The sequence below is a fragment of the Gopherus flavomarginatus genome, chromosome 22, assembly GCF_025201925.1.
Source record: "Gopherus flavomarginatus isolate rGopFla2 chromosome 22, rGopFla2.mat.asm, whole genome shotgun sequence".
Classification (NCBI taxonomy): Eukaryota; Metazoa; Chordata; order Testudines; family Testudinidae; genus Gopherus; species Gopherus flavomarginatus.
In genome coordinates this window covers 14,280,301-14,295,216 of record NC_066638.1, presented here as the reverse complement: position 1 = coordinate 14,295,216, position 14,916 = coordinate 14,280,301, and the positions used below count along the sequence as shown (strand labels likewise).

Genomic DNA, 14,916 nt, shown 5'->3' with positions numbered 1-14,916 from the left:
GGCTTTGGGGAGAAAAGGCAGGGAATGGGAGGTTCCAGCACTCCTGCTGGAGTGTCTGGTTTTTAAATATTATCAAATTGACAACACAAGGGTAATCTAGGGCAGCCATGAATTGGGCCCATTTTTCTTGCGCTGATGATAGAAAACCCCCTTCTCACCCTCTCTCCCAGCCGTGGCCCAAAGCCACAAGATTGCCCTAAAGCCCTCATGACATTATGGCACATGCATACTGAGGGTAGGGTTTGTGTAGGATGATGGCTTATAATATACCCAGCAGTGGCTACCTGGGTGCACTGTGCTGTACGTGGGTTAGGTCAATTACAAAACTACCATGGTGAGGCTCAGAGAATCTCATTTTCAAGGATGATCACAATGCACAAATCATGTGCAAGATGGCTAATTGTGTGTGAGAGCATGTGTGTGTGTGTGTTTGCTCCTCCAATTTCTGTGTAAAAATGTCCGGGCACCTGCAGGGTGGGTGGAATGGATGTTTTGTTATTGCTGTTGTCTTTACTCTGAATCCTGCAATAACAGATTTTGTTTTAAGGGCCAAGGTTTGCAAATGTGGGGGCCTCAAATTAGCCTCCTAAAACCATAGTTAATCACTTAAAGGCTGGTATTTTACAAATGTGCTGGGCACCCAGCGGCTTCAGAGGAATTCATGCAATGCTCAGCATATCTGAAAATTAGGCTATTAATTCTGGTGCCTAACTGTGAGCTTAGGTGAGTAACTTTTGGTTGAAAATCTTAGCTCCTGCTTTCATTTTTGGTAATTTTACAGGACGATTTTGGCTTCATGCTTAACACGACATAAACACTCCATGCTGTGCAGGCAAAGGACTCTGGCTTCAAGCAGTAGCATTCGCTGATATACTTGCAACCTGGGACAGGGCAATGTTTAGGGATCAGTCGCTTTCAGCCTGATTTTGTTTTCTCTTGGGTTTGGAAATCTCAAAGACCCCATGTGATGTTGGCGATGACTTGACACATTTCTAGTCCAGGAAGGAAGTTGAGCAACAAGATGTTACATTGCGTTGCTTGGTCGCTTTAGTGCAGCTGCCTCCAATTCAGCAGCTGTAGCTCCATAACAGTCAAAAGGGATCAAAAATGTCTCCCCAGACGCCCCCGAAATGTTGCTGCTTCAACGTCAAGACTGGAACAGTCACTCTTGGCATCTACCACATGGTAAGTTACAAAAGAAATGTACAGGTGGCTGTAAACTGGGAAATCAAACAGCTCCCAAAGTGTTGATTTTTCTGTGTTCCTGAGAGGTGAAGGGGTGAGGGGTGGGGGGAAGAAGGCCGATGATTTAAGAGCAGTGGACAAGAGAGGGGGAAAAGAAACCTACTGTGCTGATAGTTTTCTGAACTAGATTCTTCTGCCAGAGCTGATGGAAATTCACTATACTTCCTGTTTTAACTCTGCCGCTCAAGTGTGAGCCTTTGCAAATGCAGTCGGTGTTGTGAATCATACAAACTTTCAGCGTAGACAGGCGGATCCATTTGTTACAGATTGTGCAGTGGGATGACAACGCAAAGGGTTGTGTAAAAGTTCAGGTTAGGAATCTGTAGTGAGGTGTGGGTGTGCATGTGTGTAAGGAACAGAGCTATAAACAGTATCTAGGTAAAATTGTGAATGTCTTTAATTTCTCTGAAAAAACAACAAGGAGTCCTGTGGCACCTTAAAGACTAACAGATTTATTTGGGCATAAGCTTTCGTGGGTAAAAAACATTGGCATCTGAAGAGGTGAGGTTTTTTACCCATGAAATCTTATGCCCAAATAAATCTGTTAGTCTTTAAGGTGCCACCGGACTCCTTGTTGTTTTTGCGGATACAGACTAACACGGCTCCTCTAATTTCTCTAACAGCTTTTAGACATTGTACCCAACACCCAGTTGGTTTCTCTGTGAATAGTATGTCTCTGTAAAGTTGCTATGGCTGTCCTAGGAGGATTATCGCTGTAGGGGGTAGGGAGTAGAAGAAACAGAGTGTGGATGGGGTGGCCTCTGCACCTCAGTGAACCCCAGCTATTGTAAGTGCTGCTTGGGGGCATAGTTTGAGTATCTTTTGGGTGGATGTAATACACGCTAAGGCTATGACATGTTGCACAGTCAGCCCAGGATTGGAGGAGTATGAGAATGGCTTCAAATCACCTCCCCAGTTGCCCTGCGCACTTTTTGATCACAACCAAGGAGTGGGGCCTCAAGACATCGCCCTGTAGGCGGTGAGACACTGTGGTTTTTAGGCCACTTGTTGCCCTGGGAAGGGGTGGGGTGGTTGCGCTGCAGTGAGTGTCCTGGTTCCTCCTCTGGAGAGGTGGTGTCACCATCCATTGGAAGAGTGCAGCATGCACTCCCCTCTGGGCTGCCCGTGAGCACTGCATGTGTTGGCTGGCTTGCCAGACTCCCCAGTGAGCTGCAGCTGTGTCACCCCTCCCACCACAAAGCCATGGCTTAAAATCAACACACAGGTCCACAGTGTATCTACGGAGTCATCCCAGTATTAGGCTAGATGCTCAGCTGGTGTAAATCGGTGTCGCTCCATTCATTTCAGTGGAACTGCGCTGAACTGCACCAGCTGAGATCTGACCCACGTTTAATGGGAAATCAATGCGGAAGCCTGAATTGCCGCGGTCACTAGGATTCCATTTATAGCTGGATTATAAAGGGTTAATACGTGAGCAATAGATTTTCCAAGCATGCTACAAAGAGGAGTAGTGTGTGTTACTGATGGTTATAAGCTCACCAGTAGAAGGTGACGTTGGTGGTTATAAGCAACCTAGCAAACTGTCGGATTCTGCAGCACCATTGCCAAAGCCAAAGGTTCACAGACGATGCGTCAGGCCCCAAAAGACCCTGAGATTGGTTTAAAAATCCTGGGATTTTAAAACATAATCAAGTTTGTTTAATGGAATCTTAGTGACCGGGGCAATTCAGGCTTCCACACTGATTGGTTTCTTTATCTTCAAGTTGTTGGGCCTTTAGAGTACGTGCCCATCACGCTTTTCTCCCTATTATGAAGGTGCTTAAAAAAAAAAAGAAAAGGAACAGCTGAGAGCGATACAATTAATGAATCCAGGAGGTATCAAAATTTGTGTGACCATTTCCCCCTTTCCCAAGAGGTCAGTGAACATAGGGTCTTACCCTAAGGCAACTGAAGCCAGTGGGAAGATTCCATTGCGATTTCAAAGTCATTTCAGGGGAACTTTTTAAGATTACAATGAAGTCCATATTTATTTGCTTGTTTGTAAAGCTGTGATCGGTGGTCCTGATAGTGGGCACAAAACAGTAATTGTGGCACAGTGCAAGGCACTGATCCACCCTGCTGTGGTCACCTGGAAAAATGTATTACTAGGGGAGGCAGCGTGGCCTAGCGGCTGGAGTACTGGCCTGGCACTCAGGAAACCTGGTTTCTGGTCCTGGATCTGCTGCTGGGTGACTTTAAGCAAGTCACTTTGCCATCCCGTGCCTCAGTTTCTCCATCTGTAAAATAGAGATAATGACACTGACCTCCTTTGTAAAGCTTGTTGGCTCTTCATCAGTCAATCTCAGATATTGTTATTTGATGATGAAAAAAAGCCATTTTTAGAGAATAGTTCCATAGTTGATGCTCTGAGTGTCAAGTTTGAGGTAAAGCAATTGAGCGTCTCACCGAATACCAATAAAAGGACCAAGGGCGCTGACAATGCTGCAGCCTACCCAGGCCTCTGGGTGGAGGTGGGGTTCCGGGTGGGATTTGGCCTGCCTGCATACAGGGGAGTCAGGGGGAATAAATCACCCTCCTCTGCCATGCATAAGCCACCCGCATCATCAAACCCTCCATGATGGGGTAGGCTGCTGCTCTCTCTCCCATACAGGTGGATGAGGAGTGGGCTGGGTGGGCCGTGGCACTCCCTACCTTCCTTGTGCTAGCTGTTGTGGAGGAGGAAGTCAGCTGTGCTGGGGAACAGCTAGTGCAGTTTACTTCCCGCTTGGTGCCAGGAAGCAGGGACTGAATTGTGATTGTGAGACTGTCGCACTGGCGTGTAGGGGCCTGCAGTTCTGAAGCCACAGGCCTTGCTTTATGCATGCCAATTAAACAGTCACCAGGGTGCCCCTGTGCACTGCAGAGGTGAGGCAATGGTCAAGCCTCTGGACCTAGGCTGCTTCGGCTTGCAAGCCTCTCCTGTCATTTTCTCTCTTGCAGATTAAATTAATGGGTCCTTTTCAAGGGTGACTTTAACAAACCAACAAACATATTTTCATAGCTAGTGGGAAGTTTGGCTCTTGTGTGAGGGACAGAACAGCCCCCTGCAAAGCTGCATTGACACAAAAAACTGCCCAATACAGAGTATGGAAAACATGCTTGTTTTTCTAACAGTGCTTCTCCCTGCATACTTCTTTTTTCACAAACTCTGTGGCTTTTTCTTCTCTCTCTCTCTCTCTCTCTTTCTCCATCGCCATAAACATCTATCTATCTATCTATCTATCTATCTATCTATCTATCTATCTATCTATCTATCTATCTTTTTCCTTCTTCACACCTGAGCAATAGCTCTGTGAAATTTGAAAGCTTTTTCCTTTCACCAACAAAGCTTTTCCAATGAAACATAGTTCCACTCCCACCTTGTCTGTCTAGCCATGCTCATCCATCTATTTCTCTATCTGGGGTTGCTTACAGGGTGCCAATCAGTCCATAGCATAAGAGTACACAGCACAGTGATCCCATCCCATCCCTGCTCTGTCTGCAGTGGCAGTGCTGGCACGGTGTGTCTCTTTCACACTGAACGCTGTCTCACTGCAGAGAAGGGTGTCTGGCATCAGCACTTTAAAATGTAAAATATGAGCGCAGATTTTCTTTTCTTTCCCGTGTTTTTCATCGTTTGTCTGCAGCCGGGCACAGGAACAAGGGAAAGCAGATTTATAGCCTGGCAGGTACTTGGATGATTTGCTGCATCAATACTCTTCATTTGTATCAGTAAAAATTATTGCTGTGGATCCCCGTGATGAATCCCAGTGATGCTTGGCACCATCAAACAGCAGCGCTGAGGCTTTGTGGCAGTGTCTTGTACTCCCATAAATTAGATTTGTCTCATTGCTGAGCTCTCCACAGACTGTGGGAATAAATCATGGATGTTCTCCAATGAATGGGAAGATGGAGGGAATGTGAGACACAGCCCAGGCCAGGATTAACATCTGCTGAACAGGGGCCGTGGTGTTTAGCACAGAAATTCACGGGTTGTTTTAAAAAGAAGCAGGGATGTGTTAATTCCCTGGGAAGAGCTCGTGAGTCAGGCATACCAGTGCTTTCTACGCACTGCCCGAGCAGAGCAGCTGGGATCCAGGTCCCTACGCACTGCCTGAGCAGAGCAGCTGGAATTCATGTCCCATTAGCCCTCGGCTGGAGCTGAAGGAGGGCACTAAATGGGCACCTGGCTCCCTGCATGTCAGTCTGTGGAGGGAGGTTTTTCGTTCCCTACTTGAACAGGGTGTGTGTGTGTGTGGACGGGGGGTGAGGGTGATGGGGAAGTTGGGCTAGTGGGAAGAAACGTTGCCCAGGTTCTGTCAAGGAGGGAAGGATGGACCCATGATTAAGGCAGGGCCGCCCAGAGGATTCAGGGGGCCAGGGGCAAAGCAACTTTGGGGGCCTCTTCCATAAAAAAAAGTTGCAATACTATAGAATACTACATTCTCATAGGGGCCCCTGTGGGGCCCAGGACCTGGGGCAAATTGCCCCACTTGCCCCTCCCTCTGGGCAGCCTTGGATTAAGGAGCGAGACTGGGACTCTGGAGATGTGGGTGTTCAAGACTCTGGCACAGATTTCCTGTGGGCAAGTCACTCGCTCTCTCTGCCCCAATTCCCCCTCTGTACAGTGGAGATAACAGTACTGCTCTGCCTCCTGGGGCGGGGGGTGGTTTGTGAGACACTCAAGATGCGACAGGGATGGGGGCCATGGAAGCACCTTAGCTCGATAGTATCAAGGGAGCCTTCACCCTTAAAACTGCGCTGAGGAACTGGAAGTTAAAACCAAATCACTTCAGCAACCTCCCTCCATTTAAAACGCTCCAACCCTCTCATCAGCTGCTGATTCCCCTTTCCTCTCCAAACTGTCTTCCAACCCCCATCCCCAGCCAGAATAATTCCTGCTGCTGGCGCCCCTTCTATCTGCAGGACCTGCGTCCCCACTGCCAGAAACTGACCCGTCCAGCACAAACTGGGTGGGCACTCCGTGCAGGCAGGCACTCGATCTAGATTTGCTGGTAGCTCCCACTGCTGTAGCAGGGATGGGTCGTTGTTCCAGATAAAGGTCCCTCTGGCTGCTGGAAACCATTCATGGCCCTCATCTCCAGCTTCCATCCATTCAACCTTCCAGCTTCTAGTTGCCCTCCATGGCGGAAGCTGCTGCATTCCCTGAAAGCTAAAGCCGGTCCATATGAAATGGAAGGTCTCAAGCTGCCTTCATGGCTTATTTACTCCAAGAGTAATTAATGAAGGAGAAGCAAAGCCTAGAGCAGAAGGTTGGGCTTGTGGTTAACGTGCTGATCTCCACTGGAGGTGATCTTGATTTAGTGCCTAGCTTTGGTACTGACGTCTTAGCTAAAACCCTTAATTTCTCTGTGTCCCTAATCCCAGTGGCTAAAATAGAGAACTCTTTAAGGTCAGAACTGTTTCCTACAATGTGTTCGCACAGCAAGTAACACATGGGGGGCCTATCAGGGAAACCATAATAATAGGACATTTATTTATTCTTCGGGGTCTTTGCTGATTCCTCCCCAGCACAGGCTTCATGTGGCTCTTTCTCCTCTTCTTTAATTTTTGTAACAATTTTCTCAATGTTTCCGCAGCTTGTCTGAGGTGTCCCCCCGCCCCCGACCCTCCCATGCACATACTGTTGCAATACGGTGAGACTAGGCAGTGTGACACCCCACCAATACAGTGGTTTCAGCTGCCTCTCTTACAGATGCTTCCTTATTCCCTACGGCTTTTCCATGTGAAATCTCACCACCCGCTTTGTCATGAGTGCTGCTTCTCGAAATTGCTGATGTAGAAACGCTGACGGATGCTGGAAACATGAGCAGAGTGGAGCTCATAGAGGACACAGCTGAGTACAGGCCTGGGAGGCAGGTCCGCTATCTATCTAGATTCTCCAATAACACCCTTCACTGTGGTGTTTGGTGCACCTAAGCTGTGGGTTCTGGACCATGTGCTGCAGAGCAATATGCTGGGTCTACCTCCAATGACTCTACCTATCTGCTCCTTGAGAGAGTTCTTTAGCTCAAGGATCAGTGGCATCGTTTTTCGGTGCCTACGTTTCCCAGATTCAGTCCCTGCCTATGGCTATGGTTCTCATAGGCATGGGCTCATTAGATATTAGAGCAAGCGTGACCGTATCTATGTGCAGATCCAAATGCAGGACCCACCTCTTGGAGAAAACTTGCCCATCTCCCCCAGCAGTGACGTCTCTGTCCAACCAACTCACAAGGAGGAAATAAGAAGGGAATAAAGCAGGTGGTTTCAACATCAGGGGTACGCTACGTATCACAGTGCTTGGGCTATAGGAGACTCATGCCTCACTAAATGGAAGGATTAGGGGCTTGATTCTCATGACATTAATGTAGCAGTTCTCAAACTGTGGATCGGGACCGCAAAGTGGGTCGTGACCCCATTGGCTGGCTTAGACTTGCTGGGGCCAAAGGCCAGAGCCAAAGCCTGAGCCCCACCACCCAGTGCCAAAACTGAAGCCCAGGCCCCACCACCAGGGCAACAGGGCTCAGGTTACAGGCTCTCTTCTGGAGCTGAAGCCCAAGGGATTCGGCTTTGGACTCCCTGCCTGGGGCGGTGGGGCTCAGGTTTTGGCTCCTCCATTCAGTGCAGTGGGGTTCGGGCTTTGGTCCAGGCTTTGTTCCTCCCTCCAGGGGTCATGTAGCAATTTTTGTTGTTAGAAGGGGGTCACGGTGCAGTGATGTTTGAGAACCGCTGCATTAAGGCCACTTCAGACTTCCAGAGCAGGGTAAAGGGGCCTGAGTATAAACTGCAAAGCCAGAAGGGACCATTGTGATCATCTAGGATAGCTCCAGACTAGATGGCCGCAATGGATCCCTTCTGGGCTTGGAATCCATGAAACTGTATTCAGCCCGCTTTGCGCTGCTCTGACAGCATAAATAGGCTTTAAAGTAATGAGAAACAAGCCCTTAATCTTTCAGTTTAGCAAGGCAGGATTCTCCTCTGACATGCACTTGGCCTTACACCAATATACCTTCAGCTACATCAGCAGTTACTCCTGATTCTTACCATTGAGAATGAGAGGACAACCTGGACCTCTTACTGCAGAATTCCCCCTTTTTATAGGAATGAGTGATGAGCCTGCATTGTGAAGTTCAGATCCAGACCGTGATTCCATTTGGAATCCAACTGGGAACTACCCTAGAGTTCACAGCCGTTTGGATTTGATGGCAGTTTCAGCCTATTTGCAAAATTCAGTTCTGCATCCAAAAGTGAATTCCCCTACTGTTCAGCAAGCTCAGATCCACTGTTTCACTTGAAGAACATGAGTACTTGTGGCACCTTAGACACTAACAAATTTATTTGAGCATAAGCTTTTGTGGGCTACAGTCCACTTCTTTGGATGCATCCGAAGAAGTGGGCTATAGTCCACCAAAGCTTATGCTCAAATAAATTTGTTAGTCTCTAAGGTGCCACAAGTACTCCTGTTCTTTTTGTGGATACAGACTAACACGGCTGCTACTCTGAAACCTGTTTCACTTGAGTTCCTCTTGCACGGAAATCTAAAAGAGTCATTTCCTCTTCTGTTCCCCACAATAACCCTTGACGCATTGACCTCGCAGCAGCAACAAGGGAAGAGAAAGCTCTGAGCACTCTTCGGGCCTCAAACACCTCCCAACAAAGTTGCAAAGCTCATTCCCGCACAGAAAAAGTAGCACGTAACGTTAGCACTTCAGGGGTATTGCACAGTACAAGTGGATATATCTATGTGATAGATTCCTCTACACAGGATTCTTTCTTCCATGTATAATTATATATCCTGCTTTTCTTGCATTCACACCAGTTGAGACTCAGGGAACATGAGATCAATTCCCGTCTCTGTCACAGGCTTCTTGTGTGATCTTGGGGTCTCTTTGAGCCTCCGTTCCCCATTTCTAAAGTGGAGACAGTTATCCTCCTTTTCTCCCACTCTTTGCCTGGTGTATTTCGATTGTGAGCTCTTCAGGGCAGGAGTCGTCTCTTACTGTACACAGCACAGCGCAAAACAGGGTCCTGGGCTTGTCTGGAGTCTCCAGGCGCTATCACACTACGGATCAGAGTAAGTTTTCTTCTGTTCAGTTAAACGCACAGCTCTAGGCTTGATCACTTCTCTCTCTGCTACTTTCAGTGTTGTTTCCTGTATGCACCCATTACAAACACAAGTAAAACCACAGCTCTTCCTGTCTGTCATCTTCTACATCATTTTTCAGGCTACTGTCTCAAAATACTCTGAGAAGCTGTTTGAGCCAGATAGAACGTATGCAATTATTTATCTTGGTGGGGGATATGATCATGCTTCCTGTGCCTGTCAGAGGGTCTGTTATCTCATAGTCAACTCTGCAGAGAAATCTGTGAAGTCTGGCTACGCTCATGGCCTGTCTCATCTGCTTCTTCTTGACAACACTTCAGCACTTGCTGACGCCTTGTGAAGCTAGTGGTTTAAGCAGGATGTCCCTCCAGAGCTGCCTCCGGCACCAGGAGTATGCCAGAACGTTGGCGCTTCTGGGGAACACTGCCGCGTCCTGCTATGGGTAGGAATGGTCAGGAATTTTTTGACAAAATGTTTTTTCCATCTGATTCATCAAAACCGAAACATTTTGTGGGAATGGGTCAATTTGAACAAAACTTTCTCCAATGAGGGATGGAATTTTCTGGTCAAAACCAGAGAGTGCCCCCACAAATTGCTAATTGTCTGGCAGCCTATGGGTCTGACACAGCATAGAGATGACCTGGATTGAGTTTTCTGCACTGCCTGATTTGGGGCAGGGACTTGAATTCAGGTGTACCACACCTCCTGTGAGTGCTTGAGAGAGAGAGTCAGGGCTTGTCTACATCAGAAAGTTGCAGCGCTGGTGAGGGAGTTACAGCGCTGCAACTTAGGAGGTGTACACATCTGCAGGGCACCACCAGCGCTGCAACTCCCTGTTTGCAGCGCTGGCCGTACTCCCGTTTTGTCTCGGGTGTAGAGGATCCAGCGCTGGTGATCCAGCGCTGGTAATCAAGTATAGACACTTACCAGCGCTTTTCTTGACCTCCGTGGAATAAGCAGGTATCCCAGCATACCTGAGGAAGCCTCTGGTAATCAAGCTGGTCTCCTTCCCCGGTTTGCTCTCGCGTTCCCCAAACCCCGAGCAAGCAGGTCTCCTTCCCTGCGGTTTGCAGGGTGGTTCGGGGAACGCGAGAGCAAACCGGGAAAGGAGACCAGCTTCGCCGCGGTTTGCTCTCGCGTTCCCCGAACAAGCAGGACTCCTTCCCTGCGGTTTGCAGGGTGGTTCGGGGAACGCGAGAGCAAACCGCGGCGAAGCTGGTCTCCTTTCCCGGTTTGCTCTCTCGTTCCCCGAACCCCCGAGCAAGCAGGTCTCCTTCCCTGCGGTTTGCAGGGTGGTTCGGGGAACGCGAGAGCAAACCGCGGCGAAGCTGGTCTCCTTTCCCGGTTTGCTCTCGCGTTCCCCGAACCCCCCTTGAAGCCGCCCAACAGCGCTGCAGTGTGGCCACATCTAACACCACTTGCAGCGCTGGTTGCTGTAAGTGTGGCCACTCTGCAGCGCTGGCCCTATACAGCTGTACTAATACAGCTGTAACAACCAGCGCTGCAAAATTTTAGATGTAGACATGGCCTCAGTCTCTGTCTTGCTTTCTCAAGATCTCCTGTTGGAGCTGTTCCACAATGTGCAGTGGGTCAGAGAGAGATTCTCTAGCTCAGTGGTTAAGGTGCTCACTGGGTCTATGAAAGAGCAAGGTGCAAGTTTCTCACTCCGAATGCTGGACTTGACTTTGGCCTCCCACATTCCAAGTGACTGCCCCACCCACAAAGCCTTTCTGGGGAGGATCTCTTGCTCTCTCTGTTTCCCTGCCGTTTTTGGAAAGGTCTCTGTTTTGTCCCGGTGAAGAATGGGGAAGTCTTCGAAATCTCAAGTAGTTTTTTCAGATGAGCAGAGCAGCTGCAGGGAGGGCCAGTAACAAAGGAGCTGGGAGGGTAATAGCAAGATGGCTACAGAGAAACAGGAGGTAATTTATTAACCAGAATCCATAATATACAGGCTTAGTATGCAATGTATGCTCATGGCTTATAACGCAATGTACATACGTGGCCCACAATGTCCACATACGACATGCACCAGGGTTTGTACATGTATGGGCCACAGGCTGAATCCTACTTATGGAGCTCATGCTGCGTATTCAAATTCTGCCGAATCTAAATGTCTATTTTAAGAACGCCCAGTCCCCTCACCCATTTACTCACCCTGACGAACGTGAAGAAAACCTTCCAAGGGTAAGCAATGCGGCACTTCCTTCCTGAGTCTGCAGACAGCCTGAAACCATGGCTCTGCGAGCTGCCAACCCGACTGCTCCCCCATTGGGTGTTATCTCTGAAAGCTAATGATGGCACTTTAAATGTCACCCAAGCTATGTCCTGCCTGACCTTTTGGCAACGGGGTGGGGAAAGGGCAGGGCAGTGAAAGCTGCATGGGCCAGGTGTTGTTGCAGAGAAGGAAATGCAGAGGGAAGAAAGAAGGAGAGATACAATGACAGGACTGGGGGAGAGAAACAAAGGAAGGAAGAGAAACAAAAGGCAGGAAGAGCAGTGGGCTGAAAGGGGAGCCTATTTTCCCACCCAGTGATGTTGAAAGTTACAATAAAGCACCAAACAAGTAAGAATTAACGGTGCTTTATTTATGCTTTATTGGCTGGAGCTCTGCCGTGGTCCTCATTTTATGATACTGCCAGCCCAAAAGTAAAAATACTCCCTTCCCAGAGGGAGTTTGATATCCCAGACCCTTGTTGTACATAATGCACAGGCACAGCCCAGGACATCCAGTATACGAGCACAGCACACCTGTGGTGGGATGTAGCTCTGAACTGACTTGCGGGACATTAACTCTCTGCTACACCAGGAGTAGGAAGGGACTAGCACCACAGCTACATTTATTCCCATGTAGTTTCCTCTTGCAGTTTGCAATGGCTGCTTTCAGGCTGAGCATCCCTTGGGATGGGGAGGACCCCAGTCCAGCTCCCTGCACTGAGTGATTTGAAGCCAGAACTCAGACCTGCCGCTCCCACATCCCAGCTGAGTGCCTCACCCATCAGGTTATTCTAGGGGTTGTCTCACCTATGTTTTTTCATGCCAGAATCCCAAAGGCTTGATATTTGCTCCACATTGGAACAAAAACAAATTCCAAAGCCTCCAATTTTTTAACCAAACAGACTTGTTGTTCTCTGGCCAGCACGATGCGTACTATCAAAAGTTCTCCACCTCCAGCCACTCCCATAGTGATTAGGGTTACTACCTGGTCAGTATTTGACCAGCCTGGCTGGGTTTTTTTTTGTATAGATTTGCCAGTCGCTGGAAAAATTTTTTTACGTGGGTCTAAAGATTTGCATTGTTATCACAGTGTTGTTATCTAATGTTAAAAGTGTCCGTGTCCAGTGTTCCCACTAACGCAGTTTAAGCGATAACAGATCAAAACTGTTGAAAATACAGCAGCTGTCTGTCCAGCACCATGCACCCGTGTGTGAGTCACAGGACAATGTGGAGACGTGCGATGTTGTCAGTCTTAGGTATATGTGTTATCTCTCTAGATACTGTAAGTGGCTGTAGAAGGGGTGGGGGTTGAAGAGTTGCCTGGGGGTGTGGGATGGGGATGTGTTGGGTTTTTTGCATTTCAAAGGTGGTAACCCTAAATTGAGCTGAGCTCTTTGGAAAATCCACCCACTTCTCTTTAGGCCTACATGAGCCCCAAGCTCTTTTGAACATCAACAACCTTTGATGTTTGAAATAAATTCCTCACCACAGAGCCTACAAAGGAATTGAGGAAAAAGCAGAGTGTTATGGTGAAAGCCCAGGACTGGAGCTGACTGAGTTTTTTCCTTCCCTCTCCCGCAAATTCTATCTGTGATCACAAATTCACTCAGTGCCTTGGTTTCCCCTCAGTCTCTCACAGAGCAGTTTCAAACCATTCATGTTTGCATGGCACTTGGAGACTCTGAGGTGGGTTGTGCAGTAGGCATTCCAAGCAGTAGTGATCTCTGGAAACTGGTTGATAAGAAATTGGCAGGCAGCCTGCATAACCATCTCCTCTGTTTTTGCCCTTGTAGGTCATGAGCGTACTGCTCTTGATTGAGTACTCGATGGAGGTGGCTACTGGGAAAGGCTACTGCAAAGTCCTGGACAAGGATTACTACATTATTGGTAGGTTCAGTAGCTGGAAGAGAAGCCAGAGGAGAAGCTGAGAGGGCTGCATTTGAGAGAGTGCATTCAATCCGAAGTTGTTTCTTCTCCAAATCTTCTTCAAACCAGTTGTCAGATGGTGGAGCTTAGAACTGAGGATCATGAGCTGAAAACTTCAGACCCAGATCCGACCTAATACAGATACATAAATTAGGGAGTAAATAGTAATCAAGCTTGACCTTAAAAACCTCTAAGGAAGGAGATTCCACCACCTCCCTAGGGAACCCATTTCAGTGCTTCACCACCCTCCCAGTGAAACAGTGTTTCCTAATAGCCAACCTAGACCTCTCCCACCGCAACTTGAAAACATAACTCCTTGTTCTGTTCTTGTAATAATCCCATACTTTTGTTTGTGTATTGGGAGAAAGCTTTCCAACCACAAATCTCAAAGCCCCTGGCTAATATTAATTGATTAAATCTCATAACAGCCCTAAGGTGGTTGAAATTTTTCTGAATTTCAAGTTTTCAATGATGTTTTTTCTGTAAAAATGCAATTTTTGACCAAAACAAGACCAATTTTTGCTGATTTTTTATGAGTTTTTTATTAGCTACAGAGCTGATTGAAATTTTTCAATTATCAAAATGTTTTTTTTTCAAAATTTGTAATGTTAACATTTCGGGGAGGGGAATGAAATTTGAAAAACTAATAGAAAACTCCTACAATTTTGTTTTTATTTTTTTTCAACTAGTGCTACCTGTCATGTCTATAGGCATTGTTGTACACATAAATGTATATTCTGCTGAACAAAATTGTTTGAACCACTGTCAAATGGAATATAAAATGTTCCCACAAATAGTGATGTATAAAAATGATAGTTTGTTTCCAAAATTTTTTTTGTTTTAATTCATTCAGTAACAATACATTTCACAGTTTACAAACCCTGAATTAAATGGCCAGTTTTAGCAGGGGAGACTGAGATATCAAATTTTCATGAAGCTTCCATACAGAAAGAAATTGTTATCCAAGCTAGACATTGAGTTTCACAAACCTTGAGATTTCTGCTTTAAAACAGAATGATTTTGTGTGAAAACTGCTATTTTTTAACCAAACGAAATAAAAAAGGTCACATTTGGCATATATTCCCTCCACTCACTCCTCTCCCAAAGTTGCAGTAATTTGCAATGAAATCTCAAACACTTGCATTTCAAGGTGCATCACAAATATTTCACAGAGCTCTACTCATGAAATTTCTGGCATTTCTTTTTCTGGTCAGACTGGAAATACTACAAAGAACAATCTTTATATTTCCAGAAACTATATGTGAAAACAATGTGTCTAAACACTGCACAATGCTCAGCCCGAATTCAAATACAGAAATGGAAGAAGATTTGGGAGATTCAGTCCCTCCCCCCACAAAAATAGTTCTGTCACTTGTCCTCAACTCCTGCTGTTCTGTGCGTACATTGCACCAGAGTGGAGTGTGTTAACAATACCCTAGAATGTT

General features: G+C 47.0%; 1 protein-coding gene across 2 annotated transcripts in view; it reads left to right on the top strand.

Moving 5' to 3' along the window:
• Positions 1-1,015: 1,015 nt before the first annotated feature.
• The window catches only part of LAPTM5 (lysosomal protein transmembrane 5), a 33,628-nt gene continuing 19,727 nt past the window's right edge, over positions 1,016-14,916 (top strand). Inside the window, exons 1-2 of one of the 2 annotated variants that reach the window (XM_050932372.1) lie at positions 1,016-1,185; positions 13,339-13,432. In XM_050932372.1, the coding sequence (XP_050788329.1) occupies positions 1,108-1,185; positions 13,339-13,432 (172 nt within the window). In that variant the 5' untranslated portion in view covers positions 1,016-1,107. Of the gene's footprint in view, positions 1,186-9,527; positions 9,774-13,338; positions 13,433-14,916 lie in introns of those variants that run through there. The other variant, XM_050932373.1, reaches the window with a different exon arrangement.